This window comes from Pezoporus occidentalis, unplaced genomic scaffold (genome assembly GCF_034315485.1).
Source record: "Pezoporus occidentalis ecotype Australia unplaced genomic scaffold, CSIRO_AGI_Poc_V1 ctg243, whole genome shotgun sequence".
NCBI lineage: Eukaryota > Metazoa > Chordata > Aves > Psittaciformes > Psittacidae > Pezoporus > Pezoporus occidentalis.
In genome coordinates, this window is record NW_026914319.1 from 28,060 (window position 1) to 50,073 (window position 22,014).

At 37.1% G+C, this 22,014-nt stretch overlaps 1 protein-coding gene across 6 annotated transcripts in view; it reads right to left on the bottom strand.

Annotated features, from left to right (window-relative positions):
• HYCC1 (hyccin PI4KA lipid kinase complex subunit 1) overlaps positions 1–22,014 on the bottom strand; it is a 43,752-nt gene that overhangs the window by 13,023 nt on the left and 8,715 nt on the right. For 5 of the 6 annotated variants that reach the window (XM_062622537.1, XM_062622540.1, XM_062622539.1 and 2 more), the window contains exons 2-8: positions 11,651–11,730; positions 10,681–10,782; positions 5,942–6,121; positions 2,964–3,044; positions 2,437–2,552; positions 2,015–2,110; positions 375–491 (exon numbers count right to left, since the gene is read on the bottom strand). In XM_062622537.1, the coding sequence (XP_062478521.1) occupies positions 375–491; positions 2,015–2,110; positions 2,437–2,552; positions 2,964–3,044; positions 5,942–6,121; positions 10,681–10,782; positions 11,651–11,701 (743 nt within the window). In that variant the 5' untranslated portion in view covers positions 11,702–11,730. Of the gene's footprint in view, positions 1–374; positions 492–2,014; positions 2,111–2,436; positions 2,553–2,963; positions 3,045–5,941; positions 6,122–6,298; positions 6,388–10,680; positions 10,783–11,650; positions 11,731–22,014 lie in introns of those variants that run through there. The other variant, XM_062622541.1, reaches the window with a different exon arrangement.

Below are 22,014 nucleotides of genomic sequence, written 5' to 3' on the forward strand. Positions count from 1 at the left end.
ATTTCAGAGGAAAAAAAAGACCTTTTGTCCTTAACTAGACTGATGTCAAAACTAAACATGCAAAAATGCAGACAGCACACAATGGATGGAAAAGGGTTGGGGTTTCTTTAAAGTTGTTTTTTTTTTTTTACATCAGCAATTATACCCTTTAAGTGCTGTTCTAGCCCTCTTTCCCCCGTATGACATAAGTAACTTCAGACAACTAGCTGGAGAACTATGTTCTCTTCCTAAGGAGGTTATAGCTAGACACAGCATCATCCACTATCATCCACTAGAAAATAAAACATTTCAGGGGTAACACACCTAAACAAGTGTAGAAATTAAGCTGATGTTTCTGTATTTTTTATGCATACAGAAAAACCCAAACAACTTACAAGGCATAATAAATTCCTGTTAGCATCTGCACCATGAATTCAGATGAAACTGGAATCCTACAGTTGACTCCCTTGTACTTTCTTACTTGCTGGCGAGGATATCCACAGACACAAATTCTAGAAAAAGCATGCATTTTTCATTAGCAACTAATGTGGAACCAACCACCCTTGTATAGAACACTACAAAACTAGGCGTTTAGTATGCATTTTAACTACAGTAGACCCACATGAAGGTATCCATCAACAACCCTGTGCTGAAGCAGCCTATTTCTTATACTGGAAGAAGGGTATGCCCTCTGCTGGCAGAGTTCAAATCCTTCGAAAGAGAGACAGCCTAGACATGCCCGTTATATTTGTACTACAGGGGACCACGAAAAAAAACTGCCAGTAAAAGCTATTCTGGATCCACACATTTGCTGCAGAACAGACAAAAAATAAGTTAATGATACTTAAGGAAATAGGGCAGTATAGCAACTATAAATATTACAGACAGAAACATACGTGACATTGCATATAAAATGGAAGTTGCATGCAAGTTGTCAAGCAAAGAAACCACAAGTGCTCTGGTCAAATAATTACTAAAATTATCCTAAATTCCAGTAAAATCAGCTTTAGAGTTTAGTTGTGAACTAAATCCCATGTCAGGTCCTGTAGACAACACATTTTGTAAAACAAAGATATTGGGTAGTTCAATATTCAATTCGTCAGCTACTACATGATTTGTAGAATGACCTTTAATGACATTAAATAAACTACTTCTCCAAAGCAGACTAGAAGGTTTAGTCTAAGGCAGCTTTAATTCTTCAGCTTCATTATCAGAGAGCTTTTAAACTCTTCTTAGATCTATGTTTTTTCCAGAAAAATAAATGAAAAAAAATATATTGTATCATAGTACCTTTCAAATTACATCTGTAATGGGTAGGGCATTTCAGGAGTCTTTTATTAACACTAACTTCACCACTAACCTACTGCACTTTTTCCTCTCCTGTCTACCCCACAACACATCATTACTAAGTCTCTGGCTACATAAAACAACGACAACAACAAAAAAAAAAAACAAGAAAAAGAAGACTGCCCCCAGGATTCAGTTCAGCAGCAATACCAGTCTGCATGTCGTATCTAGCATGATCAAAATCTGACTCTTCATGCTGATATCACCATATCTCCAAATTAAAGAGAGTTTAAACACTTCATCAGGAAAGACAGGAAGCCACACTAGTGACAACATGCAAGGAAATGAAAACAGTCCAAGACGTGGATGTTTATAAAGGAAGAATCATAGAATGGTTTGGGTCAGAAGGGAGACTTTCAAAGTTCATTGATTTCCAACCCCGCTAGCATCAGTAGGGACATCTTCCACTAGGTCGGGTTGTTCAAAGCCCCATCCACCCTGCCTGGCCTTGAATATTTCCAGGGATGGATTGAGCATTCACAATATCTCTGGGGAACCTCTTCCAGTGCCTCACCACCCTCTGTCAGTTTTGAATTTTAAGCACTTAAAAAAAAAAAAAAGTCAACTTTACAAGCAGCTTTTGGGAACCTGAAGCTTTTTAAAAAAAAAAAAAAAGAAAAAAAAATCAAACTCATTGTATTTCACTTTGAAAATGCTGTTTTAAGTGTAATCAACCTACAAAAATTACCTTGAACAAATCTGACACAGTGACTGAAGAGAAACTGCAGGCATGTAGCTCAAGGCAGCATTGTAACAGAGCAGAAGGAAAGTCAGCACTTCAAACCTGGAATTTAAAGAAACATTAAAATTACATCACCAAGTTTATTTTTTAAAAGAAAGCAAGTTTACACAGAAATTTGCAAGAGCTACTTGAACAGATTTGGTATCTCATTTCAATAAAATTGACAATGGAGTAGTTTGGTTCTGTCAACTCTTCTTTATGTAGTAATATGCACTGCTAATCTTTCTGCATCTACATTTACATGTCTTTAAAAACAAAAAACCGACAAGACACAGCATTCACCTACCCATCTTCAATCTTTAACTATATTAAAAATTACAAGATTCATAAGTAATTCTCAAGCAAAATCCTATTATATACAGTTTCACCTGTTCTGCGCTGTTAACATCTCCCTCTGAGGATGAGGTCCACTGTATACAACCCTGGACAAACCATGCTGTGATAAAGCTCCTTCGGTGAGAGCCATGGAGCCAATGCTGGAAGGCTAAAGGAAAAAAGGGTCATTCAAAACATGTCTGCCTGATGTCTTGCTACAATGCAAATGAAAATAGACAACAATCAGTAGCATCATATTTATACATGAATTTTCAACCGGCTTAAAGTTATATGACTGCTTAGCTGTCTTAGATTTGGGAAGTGATTCTACACCAGATAAAGTATATAGCTTCAGAATACAAAAAGAAAGACACAGCTGGTGCAAAGATGTTATGGAGTTATGACTATTAAGTTTTGAAGAGGCCTCAGAGACCAGTTAGTAGTTCTCAGAAGACTGAGAAATATGCTCCTATGTCATCATGCAACACATTAAAACTACTTTTTACTTTTAACAAATAGGCCCCCAAAGCATACTGCCTTTTTCGATCAGTAACAACTGTATGTTGTAAATATCACTTACTTCATGATAGACTGAAGGTTTGGACAAAGATGGAATTGTGAAACTCAGCACTTTGCTATGTCCCTCTTTGTCAACTATCTCCTGAAAAAGACAGAAGATACCAATGGTTACACCGTACTACAGAAACCAGACATTCAAAATGTTAAATGCTGGGTAGGGGTAAATGGAAAAAGAAAGCCAACAAATTATTATAGGGACAGATAGAGATACTATAACAATCTAAACTACAAGATGAAAATTATCTCTGGATTTGCTTTTTATCACAATGCATTTGCTTTGTTTCTGAAAACTATATAAATGATTTAGCAAAGGGCACACACACTTTCATACACAGTCCACCCTAAAAGCACTAACTGGAAATCTCAATATGTTTAAAAGTGTTAACTTTTTTTTTTTATGCACTGTTTGCTAATTGTGAAGTTTAATGCTCAATAATTCTGTTCTGAAAACTATTTACCCATGAAGTAATAACTCTACAAGTAATTTGTTCTGAAAATACAGTTCTGGAATGACTGCAGCGGCATATTGTTTGACAGCAGCAGACATCAGAGTATTTGAAAAAGCCCAAGTTTAACAATTCCTTATTTACAGAGTTAAAACAAGCATGGATTCACAGCTTAAGAGAAGCTACTGTCCTGCAAGTTACCACCACAGCAGTATGTTGGCAGACTTCTACTCCTGTTAAATTAGCAAGAGATTAATGGGTAAGGGAAAAGAATAAAAAAGATGTATCACAGAAGAGCACTGAAATACTTCAAATAAACTTCAGAAGTTGCAAAGCAGACCTGAACAATATCCAACACCACACACACAAGAGCTCTTCCCCCTCCCCCCCCGGCTTAATTTCAGCACCAGATTTCACGTATCCGAAGGTAGAGATCACAGAGAGAAGCTTTAGCGTCTCCTAACACCCCTGCCTTTGGAAGGCTGAAGACAAACTTCACATAGTAATTACGAAAACTCATGCCTTCAAGTAGGATATTAAGTGGTAAAGGAAGACTGAGAAGTATCAAAAAGGGATACAAAGCTGCTCTGTCTGAAGAGTTATACAGGTCCTCCACTCCACAAAAACCACCAATAGTTTTGACTTCATTACTGCTTCTGCATCAACAACGAAAACTGTTTCCTCAATTTATGTGAGGAGAAGGCATGAGAAACTGGCTACATCCAAACTCCTAAAACCTTAAAATATCAATATTTTGACTCTTCATTCTAATCAGATTTGTAATTAAGTTTCGGGAGTGCATTTCAAGAACTGAAGTGTACTAGGAAAAATATTCATACCTACAGCCAGAAACATCAACTGCACGCACTATCACTGTATGTCTCCAATCTGAAGGCAGAACAAACCAGTTCATGATCTCAAAGTTCAACCACAATAATTCCATACCCCTGACAATGTAGCAAATTTAGAATTATTCTGAGCAATACTTGATTTTTCAATTTCTTTCAGTAAGAAACTCCAGGACTCTGTTGAGCATGTTAATTCCTCCACATTCCAAGAGACTATACATTCACAGAACTACTATTTGCATTAGGCTAGGTCTTTCCTCTTGCCTTTAAAAACAAAGTAGCTGTTTAAATAGTACAGAAGTATCTAAACAGGTATCTAAACTCACTACCTTTTCAACCTTGTATACTGAAGAACAGTTACGTCATGACTGTTAAAAGTTACAAATCTTACACAACATCAACAGAGGGGAAGAAGTCAGCATCAGTAACAAAGCATTCCTTCAGCATAAGCATTGATTTTTTTTTAAAGCAGAAGGCGGGGGGGAGTGTTTCCAAAGATCAGGTCTATCTGCAGCTTTCTACAGAAACTTGCTGTAAAATTCTTAAAATTCCAAGCAGCTGGAGATGGATGGCTATGCTACTAATGGAGGAAGAAACTGTTCATAGCTAAGAGAAGACGTTCTGGACCAATTTCAAAATAAACTGTAAATGTAATCTCTCCTAGGAGAAAGACAAGTGATTGCAGCCACATCCATCAACCGTTTTAGATTACTTCATCATGGAAATAAAGGAGTGAATTGACTTAAGGCATAAGATATACCAAATGCTTTCCAGGAATATTTTTCTTCTCAGATACAACCAGGCACACAGAAGACACATGAAGTCTGCACCGTGAGTTGAATTTAAGAGCTCAGTTCTTTTTAAGTAGATTCCTGGGTAAAAAAAAAGGTGTTTTCACTCGCTTGGTAAAGACACTTGAGATTATTTTTAGAAGAATGGAAGGTGCCCTCTCCAGATTTTCAGAATGAGAAGACCTGAAGTTCATCACTGTTTCACTTCCCAAAAAGCCTTCCTACAACATCCAGAACATACAAACTACACAGAAGAGAATCCCAGTGGACATAACACTAAGCTTTCTATAATAGCCATAAAAAGACAAAATGCATAATTAAAATATGGTGCTCTTCAAGGTCCCTTCAAAGCAGTAATTTAGTAACAAACAGTATCTTTTAACATAAAACATGAAAAAAAGTGCCGAGGTTATTCCAAAATTAACGATGACATTTAATTTCTCAAAGCTAAGCAATCTGTTCAGCAGTCAAGTGCTCAGAATTTGTGATTTTTGTGTGTGTTTTCTAGTCAAGAGAGTCAAATTACCCCAGAAAATATGGGCAACCACTTCAAAAGTAAGACCTCTAAAGGCTTTCAAGCAGAATGTAAGTTTAATCACCATACCACGAACTAAGTAATAAGGAAATTAAGAAGACTCCTTTGCCTCTTTCAGCCATTAGCACATTAACACTTTCCAGGAACCACAAAAAGAGCAGAGAAAATATTTACTGAAGTAAAAGAATGAAAGTTCATGTTGCATATTTGTGACATGGATACCAATTTGAAAAGTCAAAACTAAGATGCTCAACACTTCAATTCTGAAATGAAATTGTTAATTATTCACCAGTAAAATACAGTACACCTGAAAGCACACTAATATTTTTAGGCCTTAATAATTACATGCAAATACAAACCAAGTTATAAACTCCTAGGAGAAGAGCCTCTATGCATCCACTGCTCTGCAAATCCCTGCTGGCTGAGACAGCAAGATAACACCACATCAATTCTGGCAGAAACTGCAGCGTGAATCGTAGCAATTGTTCTTCACCACTGCGATAGAACTCAAAGAGCTGATGGCAAACTGGCTCCAGAAGCTGAAATACAAATGACAATTGTGAATGAATAAAATATTACAAGAAACAGCAACTTTGTCTGGATCAATTCTTTGGACAAAACTATAAACTCATAAATGTTACATTTTAGCTATTAGGGAGCGACTGATGCAGTAACTCCTCAAGTCACCTTACACACTTGCATCTTTTATAACATACTTTCAGATGGTAAAAGTAGGGCCTTCCATCCTGCATGAAGAATGAATTCCAACTGCTCCTTCTTTCATTTTTGGCTCACTTCCTCCAGCCTCAAAGGCATAAATAGAAGATACTGCTTATCACCACACCCCATACCATGTCCTCACTATCTCTGATATACAGGAAAAGTACTTGAACAGTTCTTGCTATTCTAGAGCTCCAACAGCATGCACAAATTGCCAGAAGCTTTTAACCACCAAATGAGAAGAGCTGCGTAACTCTCAAAGTATTACAATAACTTAGTACAGAGTAGAATTAGTTCATTTCTCCACTCACATTAAAATCATCCGGAAACTTAAATGTATTTATAGGTTTGAGACAGAAATGGGAAGCCCCAGGAGTAATTTTATAACCAAATTTGTTAAGCTGTTATAAATGGAAATACTATATTGAATTGAAAATAAAACACTGAGCTAGAACAAGTTAAAAAATAAAACAGACTAAAAAAACAGTTAAGCAATCAGCTTGCACTGTGCTTCTGGATTTAATGTACATCTTTGTGCTAACACCTATCTCCACTAAATGCCAAAACAGAGTGTTAACCATCTTGTGTCAATGCACAGAAGCTATATATTTATGTTGGCACCTAGCTAAAAGATTTCCTAACCCAAGTGGAAAATAACATCAAAACCAGTAGGCCCTAACAAAGCCATCTGAACTGGATGCTGAACTCTAAAGCAAAAATTCAAAAGCGCACACCCAGAAATACTTTTTGGCAGCAAACCCAGCAAAGTGTAAGTATAGACCTGTAAAAGGATTTCTTAAAAAAAAAAAAAAATTAAAAAAAAAAAAACAACCAAACAAAAAAACCCAACAGACAATGTTTGGGTAGAAAAGGGGGATTTTAATTAAATCTTCTAAAATAATTTGGGAAAATAACTGGAAAGAAATAATAAACAGGAGGACCCTACCATGTAAGAAACTATTCCCTGAAAAACGATCTAGGCAGCTGATACATTTACATTAGCAAACTTCACAAAATGAACTCTGAGATTCCTGCTGTTCAGAATTAATTTTATCAGCTCCAGTTAATGCACTTTAAAAAAAAAACAAAATTATCTAAAATATGATATTCTCCCATTGCTAATCTCTGAAAGACAAGATTCAAATGTAACATGCCTAAAGGACTAGTTATTTTACCTTGCTTCTAAACTCCAAGACTTAAGATCTTTACAGTTCATCAACATGACCCACAGAAATAGACTCTAAATTAATTTCAAGATCAGGAGTGTTCAGGCTAGTAACAGATCTCCACTGAAATGTATTCCTGCACAAAATCCCCAAAAGTTTTAACTTGAAAAGAATGGAATCCAAACTAGACATGCATTTTAGTTTAGAGATTGCACTGAGAAAAGATACCATAATCATCAGAATTGCCACTGCATGTCAGTTCAGAAAGCAAAGTATTACCCAACACCTTTCTGAAAATCCTTAAAAACTTCAATATATGCATGTACTTTAGTGCTAGTAACATGCAGAACACATTTTCCATTTTATTATGCCTAGGTCACAACTTCAGTTGTTCAATGGAACAAGCTTTCAAAAAGCTAAGAAGCCCATTCTTCTACACTGCCGCCCCCCCCCCCCCTTTATTGCAGCAAAGGGGACACCACCACCAGAAGAGCAAGCTGGAAAAAAGTTTGCTTGCTTTCCTAAGTGTTTCCTGCTCAATACAAAGAAAGCTGAGACAACATTTCTTACCTCCCAAAGTTACTTCTGAACCCAAAGAATCTTAGCAGGTTTTGGTTCTTTTAAAAGTAATTTGGGTCAATTTGATCCCTTCAAAAAATGAGGAACTTTTAGCTTGTGACAGATACAGCTCCTCTTTGGAAAAAATCATCTGGGAAAAATTTACAGCAAAGGCAAAACATCATGCCAAGCTAAACTACTCATCAGCTTAAAGAGCAGAGCATCAAAGATCCTTCTAGAAAACCTCACCAGCACAAGCGCTTTCCACCTTCAGCTTGCATATTTCACACAATTTGCATGCTTCCTTTAAGGAAGTATCAGTTCAGAATGATGTGCTTGAACTTTAAAAGGCACATCAATAACTATGACAGGTACCCATGTCCACATTGTTATCTTAGTTGAGACAGCTTTATATCAGCACATTTAAATGCATAATCAGTAAGAAAACAGATTTTCTTCCTCAAAATGCCACCACATGCTGCAAGCTAATATCAAAACGAGCTAATGATTGTTGCTGTTTCCGGATAATGTTTTACATTAAAACAGTTCTAAAAGATATCTAGACTGAAACAATTTTTAATGCTGGAACAGAAGAATGTCCAAGCAATCTCATCTCTACTTCATTTAAGCTGCATACAAATGTGTTAGACACTCCAAACACTTTATCTCCTAATGCAAATGCTTACACAAGAACAGCAACAGTGTTTTAGGTAGAAAGCCAGAAAATCTTGAATTTCTGAAGAAAAAAAAACTCAGAATTATAATTTTTTTTTGTTGGATTCTTGAGTCAAAAGTCCTTTAAATCTTCACGTCTACTCAATACTCGTATTGAATTACATTTTTCACTTATCAATGGCCCAGGAACCTCAAAAGTAATTAACAAAATCTTTACAATCAAAGCTACTATGAATTGGGTATTTTTTATTTTTCTATAGCAAACAAGTAGCTCATTTCTGTCACAAACTGATTTTTAATTATTTTTGAAACGCAAACAAAAAATTCCTTATGTAAAGAAAACGCGAGCCAGCAGGAAAATACAGTCACAGATGCAAATACATATGATATTTTTTAAGCATTTGAAAAGTAAAGAACACATCCACCCCCAAGTGAGATTAATCACAATTTTAAGGTACCATTAGCTGTTATATTAGAAGTACATTTATCCAAAGGTAAATAGAAGGTTGTTTGTCTGGTTTTAATCTCACCAGTTTTTCTAGTGTTCATGCATTAACCCATCCCTTTTGCAGTACACACACAAGGTAAGAAAGGACAGCACACATCCTACACTGTAAAGCAAGTTACCATTACACAGTGCAGCTAAGAGATGTCCAATAACAGTTGAAAGAAATTACTTGTCTTTTTAATTGCTAGCTTGTAAGTATTTTCACAACATAGAAAGCTCCAAGTAGCCCTTTCCACAAAGTGGCAGGTACTCAGAGAACAGCCCAAAGTACAGATTTTTAGGACTTCTCCCAAGGCAGCACAACACTCAGTCAGCACTGGCTTTTCATTTCAATTCAAAGTCTCACAAACAGGGAAATCTTTGATACCTTGCCCCCAGAATTATCCCAGCAACCTTTTCAAGCAGAATTTGCGTCCTTGACCATCCCGTTACTAAGGTCTTGGAGAAACCGAGTGGTAGTCAGAAGTAGTAAAAAAAAAAAAAAATCAAAGAACATACGAAAGGATTAATTTGGCTACCATCAAGGAGACTCATCAGATTAATTTACATGTTACACACATTCTGAAGACCAGACAGGCTTGACTCAGTAGCTGGAATGACTCAGAATGCCTTTCTGAGCAGCAAAGTAAAATCACATTTCTTCTTTGCTAGACAATCTGGGAGTTTATCTACCAGCAGTCTCTCTAGAAAGTACATACTGAAAGCATTTTACCCTCTGACCACTACCGGCATAATCTCAAACTCTGGAAAGGTTTCTTATGCTGGGTCTTTTCAGAAAACTAATTAAGGGCTTGGTCAATTTTAAAATAGGCTTGCTGAACAGTAGAAAGTGAGACAATGCAGTTAACAAGACACAACCAAAACCAGTTCAGTATGTTCTGAACACTTTAAACCAAGTGCATTCATAGGTGTGGAACTATTCCTGGCACAGGTAAATGAACTGTCCCCTTCTCTCCAGTGTTAGGGTTTTTTTTTGCCATCATCTCAGCAAGGGTACATCCACTGTATAAATGTGTATATTTATATTTTATGTTTGTAAAACAACAACAAAAGCCGTACAACCAAAGCAACAGCTTAAAAGGATTGCAAACCTACCTAACAGTGTTCTCTTGGGTTGTAATAGATGAGCTTCTGATATGTACAGATTCACATTCAACTGACACTGAATTACAAAAAGAATTCTGTCAGTCTCAAACATCTTTTCAATCCCTTAACATATTTATCAATTCTACAGCCAAGTTCTGAAGCCCGTGAGTATGATCTACAGGCTTAGCTATAATCAGTGGGTTACAAAACCTATGAATAATTTCCATGGTAATATGTCACTGCTAAGAACAAACATTTTGATGGAGATGCTTCATGTAGTTCTGTAGTTTGCATAGTTAGAACACAATTAACTAGTATGCAAGGTCTTCTTTTATTCTGCTGATGTTATGTCAGACATGTTGTGTGAGAGATCAGATATACTCACTTCACTCTGTGGCTCCTGAATTACTTTGTAAAGAGATGAAATCAAGGTAGTCTTATCTTTCAAGTTTGTAGCATAGCTGGATATGGATGCTTCTGGCAGTGTCTGAAACAAAAATATTAACACTAGTAGAAAAAGCAATTTTTACCATAAAAAGATAACAGCTATTTCAACAACTATTTCCTATTACAGATTACTGTTTACCAGTTTACTGTAAACTAAAACTTATTTCACAAGAAATCCTTATTATAGAAAGCACCACGCTTTCAGGACAACAAAACTGCCAGAAGACACACTGCATTTATCACTTTGCAGACACTTTCATATAGCATGTAATGACAGTGGGTGGGTAACATAAAAAAACAAGAGTTTCCAGGTGCAGCCCTGTACCTGAAGCTTAGCACTTTGCAGAGCCATACTTCAAGGGATTTTCTCTGTACACAGCTACTGAAAATTACAGGATATAGTAAAAATATATAGACAGGATATAGCCTCTGAAAGAACACAAACTCCAGTTGATGTGAACAGCTCTGCTCTGACACTAAACAGATTTTCTGTTCGCACTTAAGAGGGTAAAAATCTAATCTTTTTAGCAACCCTTTGAAAGCTGTACATTTTAACTTACTATTCATAGCTCTTACAGTGCTTCTTATCTGCACTCCTTCAAAGGAGATAAAACTCCACTATAGATAGGAAAACACATTCCCAGTTTATCTAAGCAGACCAGAAGCATGGTCTAGTCCATACTCAAATCAACAAGACCATTTATCTGTGATATACCTTTTTACTGTACAAGGATATAATCCCGAAGAGGGCAAGTTAAGAACCAATCATCTGTATATGTCACATTACCTCAGCAAAATACATGGTTACTATTCTTTTTTATTTTCTACAGCAATTAAGCACTTTTCCATACCACTCCACTCCAGCAGAGATTCAAACACTACCGGCTAAATATCTGAGAGTATATTACCTTGAACTCTGATAACCACTCCTCCACAGCCCCAGTATCCACAGCTAACATCTTCCAACATCCGTTCTAAGACCTTCAGCCTGAAAGAATAAGCAGAGTTTGTGAAAACTACACAGTCACTGCATTAAGTAGATGATGAAAATTAAGTCCCTGTGAATATTTAAAGACTCTTATCATGCTTTTACTTGTTAACATTTCACATGCTGACATTACTTTGAACTTTCATTCTACCTCTCTTATGGAAGCATTAAGCATGGGAGACTTCACATACAGCAGTTTAATAAATTCCAAGTATGTATTGCGTGGGAAGCTCAGTAAGTCAAAGATTTGCAGAAATGGCATTTTGAAAACAGAAAATACTACTTTCTCCATTTCAATTTATTTTTCAGCTTACAGAACTCAAGAGAAAAGTGTATGGACTCACTGAAGAGAAATGACTGTTTAGCTTTTTCTTAGTCAACTGCTATTCCTAACTTGGAAAAGGTCACTGAAATAAAGGCTGATGGAAAACCTTTCAATCCTCCCCCACCATGGCAACTGCAAGACAATGAGCCTGCTGCCTCAGCAGGTAGCCTGAGCCCCTGCCCAATACCCTTTCAGAACAAGATCATCAGGACTAAGACTCGAACACACAAGATGCTTTCTGAGGATGAAAGGGGAATAAGGAAGGGCTAAGGAATTGTAAACCACAGAGGGACAAATTTAATTTGATTTGAACCGATTATAACGTTCTGAAAGAGGTTACTAAGGAGCCAATAAGGGCAGACTCTCTGTTGAACATCATACTTATAAACATGGAGAAACTGGGCAATGATGCGAAGGTCAGGGCAGCCATAGCTGCAGTGACCATGATGTGGTAGAACATAGGATCCCAAGGAGAAGAAGGATCAGAGCAAGAAGGAGGATCAAGAATGCCCAGAATGGTTCATGGGCTTTTGCAAAAATACCACAAGCAACAGGAAGACTAGGGCTCCATGATGGAACGGGGCAGAGGACTTGCTGACAGAAGACATGGAAACTGGTACTCACTGCCACCTTTGCTTCTGTTGTTAGCACCAAGAGCAGCCCTCAGGAATCCCAGGCTTCTGAACACCCACGACTGCCTCAATTGCCAGGCTCAAAGGGCTGACCACAGGGGTGTGCTGCCATTCACAGGGACATCAACAGGGCAGAGACATGAGCCAACACATGAATCTCAGGAAGTTTAAAAATATTATTTAAAAAACTGTGTGTAACACACACAAATGATGGTCCTACTACAATTATTGAAGCAACAACCTCATCAAGTCCTACAGTATCACACATTCTACTATCCCTACCTTCATTCCTGTGAAGGTGGACAAAAAGCTTTTGCAACCTCACATGCTTCAGCAGGGTTGACAATAGCAAACATTGCCCGAGAGCCATCAATAGCACAAATCCCTGTGGCAATATTTATTGCTCAAAGAAATGCATGATTTAAAGGTGTCCAGAGGAGTCCTGGATACTCCAGGTCTGTTGCTGACACCACATTTATGCAAGATATACATGGTCGGGTTTTTTTCACCTATTCTTACTGATCCATCAAGCAGATGGATCAGTATTTTCAGATTAAAGGCTCCAAGAGAAGACAGGATGTGTTTGACTAGTAAGAACAGTAACAGCACCCTTGGCTGGCATTATTCATGGGACTAAGAAAAGTATTTCAAGCTTTTATGACTAAGTATTTGAAGGCAAATTGGGTTTTTTGTTGTTTTGTTTGGCAATTTTTGCAAAACCGTGAACTTTTAAGATGAAATCTATAAAAAAATGAACTAAAAGAAACAGGACAAAGTTTTTGCTGTCAGGTCTTTGACTTTTTTAGGTTGCAGAGGTATTCCATTGAGAGTTAAGGCAGTTGAGATGCACAGAAGATAAACTGTCCTTATTTTACCTTCATACATTAAAAAAACGCATGTACCTTTCTGAAAACTCTGTTTAACTCTGAGCACAGAAGCATCCAATAACACACTTTTGAGTGTCACAAATAAGCAGTCTAATTTTGTAATTATTTCCCTTGAAGACAAAGATTATTATCTGCCAGACTGATCTATCCCCAGAAGGAAAAAATCCCCTCCATTCCACACATCAGGTGTGTGGGATCTATTAAAACTGGCAGACAACCTACTGCTTTGCTGAGGATTGACACATTCCGTGCTAGTTAAATAATATATCAAATTGTATTGCAACAATGTATGGACAGAGTCAGCAATCCTAAAACTGCTCTAAAGGAAGGATTAACAAATTTCAGTTAACAACACAATTTTTAATGAAGCCTATATAAAGTTTACAAAAGTAACTCTAAACTGGAATTTTTTAAACACAAAGTGAGCCAAAATAAAGCCTAATTTATAGCATCTGTTAACCTTCTATTGGAAAAAATCCCAAAAGGATTAAAAAAGCATGCCTTAATTATAGCTCCATTTCAGTGGATTCAATTGCAAGATAAAGGCCACTGTGAGCACTACATGTCCAGTCACTATGGAATTAAAACAAGAAGTAGATAAAGTAAACACATGCTACTTTAAAAAAAGCTGTGAAGTTATACTGAGAATGTACTCTATAAATACCAAAACTATAATGAAAATTCAAACAATGCAGCAAACACTACCCAGCAATTCTCCAAGAAAGTCTTGTTTTAAAGTACATTGGCACATAAACACCCTTTGAATATTTTTTTCCCTTGGTGTCTTCCTCTTAAGCCCCTTCAAGTTGTTCAGAGGAGTGGAGTTTGAGAATTTCTTTAAAAACAAACTGCTTTTGTCCCCACAAATCAAACAATACTGCTGATGAGCAGCTTTGAAACATAGCATGTCCCCATGTGCCTCATTCGAAGAGAGTAAGAGACAGAATCATTTGGATGCTCTGACAGAAGACAGTTGCAGGAAAGAGGAAGGAGTCTCAAAGATTCAACAAAGATATCACAACGTTATTTGTGATGGATCTCTGTAACAGTCAGGTGGTCCATCTTTCTTGAACTTTTATTAGAAACATACATATCCCTATATCACACAAAGTAAAGCAACTTCAGGTGACACTCTCATTGCAGGTCTTATGATATTACTTCACATTTTCCACCTCATGAAAGCATGTGTAGCTACTGCAGCCCAGCTAACACATGACAAATTTATCTGTTTGTTTATGCCCTGTGAGTTAGAAGTACTTAGGAGTATTTTCCACAAGACTCTCAACTTGGATTAGTATAAATCCTATTTGTTGGTGCTAAGCAATAATTAAACTAATTTTCCTAGTAGGACATCTATTTAAGGTAAGCATACTTTAAGCCAGAGAGCCCTTAATAATCTCTAACATTGGAACTGTCGGACATATGGAACTTGAGCTCTAATACCAACAAGAGGAGAATAAGTCTAACTTACATTCCACTTGAAGTCTGCAATCCATTCTGATATAGCTTAAGTTAGGGCTTGTCTGGATATTTTCCCAAGTAATAAGCAGTCTCTAAGAGCTGTAAATTGATCGTGCTCTATTCTAATACTACAATAAAGCTCTCCTTACATAGGAGATACCAATTCTTGCTTTAAGACGAGTAGTACAAACAGAGCAAGATATTAGGCAAGCGTATCTGACCAAAATGAGTCTTGTTTAGAAGAGACTTCTACAAAATCTCTACAAACCCCATTATTTTTTCTATTACAGCACAGATACAACAGGAACTTACTGAATTTACTATTTTTAGGGGAAGGGGGACAGAGAGAAAGTTGCTATGCACTAAGCTAGTGGAGGGCAAGCCAAGAGGAATTAAGATGTACTCTCTGGCAAACTCAGTAATGGATTCACCTACTTAAAACAGCTTCAGTTTTTCATACCAGTCATTCAAGAATTATTATTTTTTTAATACAATAATATCAAACCATGGCCTTGAGGAAGTCACAGACAATACATTCACAGGCTGCTCTTTAAAAAGAAATTCTCACAATTGGTGGCTTTCCCATTCTTTAAAGCTACCCAGCCTTTGTAGAATTCATCCACAGAATGCATGCATGTAAATGAAATCTGGATTAAGTACAAGGAGGCTGGACTTGGATGAAGAATGAACTCAAGTTCTGCAGAACTGACCTTCTGGAAGCACAGTAGTGGGTGTTTGCTAGTGGAAGTCAGAGCTGGAAAAAATAAAACCAGAAGCCAAAGACTGCTCAAGTCCTGTCCTCTGGGAATTGCTAGAAAAGGAAGGAAAGCATATACTACATCCTTACCTAATCTGAAAAGTATCTGCTTGGAAGTTTGGACTATTTGCTAAGAATTTTTTTTTTAGCCTATGGGAAACATGGGACAGAAAGTTAAGATTTTTATGAATCATCAGCCAAATTTGTCAACTCATCCCAGAACAACAACAAAACAGACTTGTGAGCATTCAGATATACCAGACGCATAAGAGATCAAGTCCCTGATACATGTCAATCTTGTATTTGATAGTAGTTTGTACACAGAAGTAGAGAAGGGCCTATTAGGACTCAACTTTTCCTACCCTTTCAAGCAGTACAAGTACTATTAAAAACTTTTTAATCAGCTCTACACCATCTGTCAAGTTCACTTAAGAACTACAGTCTGTACTTAAAATTCACACTGCCAAACCCCTTTCTCTCCCAGCTTGTTTCAGAGACAAAGACACAATCCTTGGTAAGCCTCACAACAGGAAAGAGCACTTGGGCAAGTGTATTCTTGAATAAATTGACAAAGAAGGGAATGTATTTTCCTGATTTCAATGCAGAACTCATTCTAGTGATACAGGCCAGGTCTGGCTTCTTGACATTTTTCAAACTTGCACAAAGGAACAAAACACCCATTGTGCTCAGCCTGAAACAGTCACATACTCAAATACACAATGCAAGCAGTGCTTGAAGACTCAATATCAAATATTCTCTGATAATCCTTATCGTCAGTGTAAAATCAGGAGTGTCAACAAGATACCTATGGTGCATCAAGCATCACTGACACAGGCTCAAGCCAATTCCTAAAATGACAAGCGATTGCGAGTTAGCATCTTCTTATACAAGAACGAACCAAGCATTGGGTGAAACGGTAGGAGACAGGCTCAAAGCAAACAGAAGGAGTTACCAAAAACAATGTGAAAGAAGTATGCATTGAATCATAAGTACATGAACTTTACATAAATGTGCATAAAAAGAATCTTGGAGACAATCATGGAAGAATCCATCCACAGCCACTAAATATATAAACACTTCTTCCTCTTCAGGTAGTTCAAGTCAGAAGTTGCTCCCCCAAAACACTCTTCCAATTTCCCCTCTAAGTTCCTCTCTAGGCCTCTATTAACAGCCACTGTGAGATAACAAGGTTTCAGAAATTCTGGTCTGATTCAGTATAGTTATTACTAGTCTTCTTCACAATAGGGCAGTGAAACTACACAAAGACAACTGTTTTGAATGTGTTTGTCCCCAGTGATTTGTAAAGGTTACTGAGCTTTAGGAACTGAAACTGCAGTCAATTTGAATTTAACGTTGCCAAGGGCATTTTTCAGTTTTGCTGCTCTCCCCTCCTACTGTTCCCTCCCCTCCATCAGTGCTAGAAGCAACCACCTTAATTGCAGCTTACACTTCAGATCACAATGTGGAGCATCAGCCTTGAAGAGTCAAGGGTCAATGGACATTTCCACAATATAGATTTAAATAAGATTTCCTCTGCACATGTGCTTCTTGAACACTCTACACTTGGGATACAACAAAATGATAGATATTTGCCCATCAAATGGAAAAGTCCTCTCGAAAGATACACATTACAGATTTTTAAAATCACAGGTCTAATAACATTAGCCACAGATGACAGACCTCAATTCAGTTTTAATAACAGCAAATAAGGAAAAAAATAGTTACTCTAAAGAAAGAAAGCGTACATTCACTAGACTGTATAGAAACTATAAATAACCCTCTTAAATGCCCATTTCTTGGGCAAACGATCCAGCACCACAGAATATTGACACTTTGCAGTCCTGAAACCTACACACAACTACTTGACACATCGAACTACAACTTGGCCTTTTACAACATTTCAATTCTGTTAACAGGAAAAATACCACTCTCCCTCCCCCAAAAAGTCCACCTACAGTTAAGGTGATAATTCCATTTACAATGCTGGCAAATAGTCGTGAAGGAACACATGACCCAAAACATTCATGACGAAAGCTTCCTAAAATCTCTTGAACAGAAGGTAGTATCCCTATAAGCAATGGCTTTTAAAGATTTTAATCCTGATCTTTGACTTCTGACAATTCTATTTGCTCAAATTCAGATTAGCAATCAACAATTACAAATCACCTTTGTACACAACTAGCCTTGTATTTGCCCTCAACCAGTAAGGTGATAACTTTCAAGACAACCAAATGACTCATGACAGCTAAACAACTCACTGAGACATGAGATTATACATTGAAATATTTGCTTGAATTTATACAAGCCATTGTAAGCCAGATTTATATTGCTAAAGCAGTACAAAAGCAGCCCTACCAGCACAATACCAAACTGAAGATAAAAATGACATCACTTACACAACTTGATTTTTTTTTTTAAACCTGCTTTACTATTTCTTCCTTGCTGTCTTCTGCACTAAAGCAGACTGTAAGTACAACTGCTGTACTGATAACCACAGCCGGACAAAATTGACCACCTATAAGCCAGCTTACTCTGGTTACACCCTATTCTCTAGCCTGCAAAAACCCTACTCTCAAGCTATTCCATTTGCCGTATATCCTCAAGTGTCAGCTTTTCTATGCTTCTTTCTTCTGTGTTGTTACTCTGGATTAATATAGTTAACAGTTTAATATACAAAAAGAAAAATTGAGGTAATAACTGTACACATCATAAGGAAAAAGAAATTAAAAATAACACTAGAATACAACCACAACTTAACCAAACATAACTGAAATGACAAAAAGAAATGTGTTAAATGGAATGGCATGCTAATACTACAAAAGTGACCTAACCCACACAGGTTTTCGAGTTTTTGCTTTAGCCACATAATTCCTTAGTACTAAAATAAATGCATTTTCTTTATGCTCTGATAAGAATGAACTAGAAAACTTTAGAAATTTTCTCTATTTCCTGGGTATCAGCACTCCTGTAACTTCTGCCAAGAGTATCTATGAGCAGGCAATACCACAGCTGACACAAGTGTTCTTACCACTTCTGTGAGGGAAAGCATTGCTACAGAAGTTAACCACTTACAAGAAACGTTTTCTACAGAACCCCAAGCAAAGTAAACTTACTGCTCTCACATGCCCTAGTTTCCCTAAGCCCAAAATGAATTACATCCCTATGAAATGAGGAAGTTTCCCTGAAACCCAAAACCAAATACAAGTAGTGAAATAAAATAAACTATGCAGAGAGAGAGAATAACTATGCTACAGCTCTTGATCCAGTGATGCACACAAGTCTTGAAGTAACCAGTGGTCTTTTCAATAGCAGATGGCATTATTTCGGTAGTAATGCTGTGACATCTAGTTTGCTGCCTTCTCAAACTTCAGTGCTACTGTAGTATACCTGTACAAGCAGTTACTCATTTACTCTAGCAGTTCATGAAGTGTTTGCTCAAGCTAATTTTAAAAATATGTTTTCCAAGTGAAAATTGCAAGTAATCTCAGTGAGACTTCGTTCAGAACTTTCAGCCACATATCAAAAAGAAAGGTGTCAGGTAATTCAGCTGTTGGAAAGACTCTAAGTGTAAAGCATGCATAAGCAGATACAGCACAATAGCTTGAGCATGTTTAAATAGCACGTGGAGAACTGAGCAGGCACAGTACTTCATCTCTGAGCATCAACTGTTAAAGGCACAATTCCAACACCTTCTACCATTACAGCATGTAGCTGCACCTAGAGCAAATGGAAAAGCATTCATCTCACAAGTAGCTTTGCAGTGACATATCAGAAGCAAAAAGATTCAGCTCACAAAATAGGGACAGGAGTTTAAGCAAGTTCTTTGCCTTCCATTTGTAATACTCTTCAGTTTCTACTTTTTTAGCAGCAACATTACCCAAAAATTCCCAACTCCACTAGCCGAGAATGAGATTTCATGTGATTCTGCCAGTTTTCAAGCCCATTCCCGGTATCTGCACCTCATTTAATGTGAAAGGCAGAGATGCGTACGTGCAAGCCAGAAGCTGATGTTAGATGTTGCTACACAAGCCCCATGAGGAAGAAATTTTGTAGCAGCTACTGGGACTTCACTTCAACGGACTCTTCCTTCTGCCTCTGCAAAATGTGATGAACTCCACAAACTGAGGATTAAGTTGCAAAAGTTGCGGATGCTTCAGCAGGGACTTATTTTCATTTGCCAAAAAATTAGTTGGTTTAAGTTCTAGAAGCTTTTAACAATAGCATGTTAAAAGCATGAAAATTATTTTATTGCGCATGTCCAGTTAAAACGTCTCTCTACAACCTGGACTCCTAGTTTGCAAGCATTTGTAAGCTTTCATGTAAACCAAATATGAACTATCCTTCCAAAGAACTTCCACTTGTAACTTCGGAAGTCCAACACACTCCAAGTGAAACAAGTATTGAAACTGCGCTCTTGGCATAAATGCTAGCACAGGTCAGTGATTTGGATGTCCCAGAAACAGGCTTTAAAGAACCTGGTACACTGCAAAAATAACCATTATGGTGCATTTACCCAGGGTAGATCTACAGTATAGTGTAATAACATCAGACATTATCAAATATGACTGCAATGGAAAGGTTTGATCCTACTGTACTCCAGAGCATCTGTTTTAAGTGAGTGCTATGATACATCCCACCACCCTAACACTATCCTTTGCAAAATATTATCTCCAGTATACCATTCCACTATTTCCCCAAAGATCATGAGAGAAAAGCAGGAACCTTGCTATTAGGAATACACCACAGATTTTATAGCAAGAAGAGGTTTATGGTGGTCTATTAATACATGCTTTAGTGGCTCATTTTGATAGCAAAAAATAAAATATATGAAGGTGCATTTTCCAGAAGAGGGGTATATCAATACAAAAAAAAACTTAGGATTTCATTTGCTTTGAGTGGTTGATGATTGCTCCCTGTTAAGTTGCAGAATTAAACTGATCCATCAATACATGCACATAATGCTGTGTTAAATGGCTTCAGGGCAAAAATTGCTTTATCTCTCCGTGGCAGTCTTCTCGCTCTTCCTCATCCCCTCCTCCCCCACTAGCCACAAACGCCCTCCTGCATGAGCCTGTTATACTCACAAGGACCTTCAGAGCAGCCGAGAACTCTGTGGTTTTTACACACTTTTTAAGCAACAGAAAAACATGACTTTTAACTAAAATTTTTAAAAAGTCACAGCAGGACCCACAATTCTCTTTCATTTAGAAAAGATATATTCATGAAATGCTCTACTGCCACATATCATTTCAGTGCTGCAGTACTAAGTGTGTGTGCAACTTGAAGTCTCAGATAATCTACTTCCCCATACGTCTTGTCCTATATTGTATAAAAAAAAAAAAACCCAAACAAAAACTCAAAACCCAAAAGCATAATAGTGACAGAGAAGGAAAAAATAGGTGTTAATTGTCTCGCTTTGTGCAGCATTTTAATTTTGATTGAATTAATATTTGATGAAAAAAATTTCAAAGAGTTGAAAGCATGAAAGCATCTAAACTCAGAACATTAGTTATTCCAAGAAAGAAATATAAACCTAATGAATCTCAAGTTACATAGGTTCTGGAGGGACTCTTATTTGAGCAACTGATATAATGATTTTCAGAGTAAATGGTGTCATTTATGTGCCATTGCTCTAAAGCCATAACAACAGATAGTGTCTAATGAATTTATATTGATATTGCTTAGGTAGCAGAGAACAGTTTAATATTACACATAACAGAGCATGCATTCATTTTCCTTTCCTGTTTCTTTTATTTGCATTCTCACTAAATCCCAAGATGTCTTCTGCTCAAAACAGGCCTGATTTGTGTGAACTGTAAGACCTATGTATCTAGTATTTCTAGAATGAAAGAGTGGCACTTTAATATTCAAGTTACAAACTCAGACCCTTGTGGTTTAGAGCACAGAGTTCATGATTTAGAGCCTGACAAATATTTCTGTGCCTAACAGCAAAGTAGTCAAAATTTGTTTCTATAATAATCCAAAGCGCATGAGCTTGGAACTGATTTATCATATTCCGCTTGCATGCAGCAACTGAAAAGTCGCTTGAATGGCAGATGCCATTATGACAATATATTGAAATTGGTCATTGACTACACATGTATGTGGGACACAGTGGACTCAAATGAACCTGAGCTGAATGATATCAATACAGTTTAACAACCCTAGGAAGCAACATGTTATGCTTGTACAAACTGTCCTATTAACAGGAAAGAGGCGTTG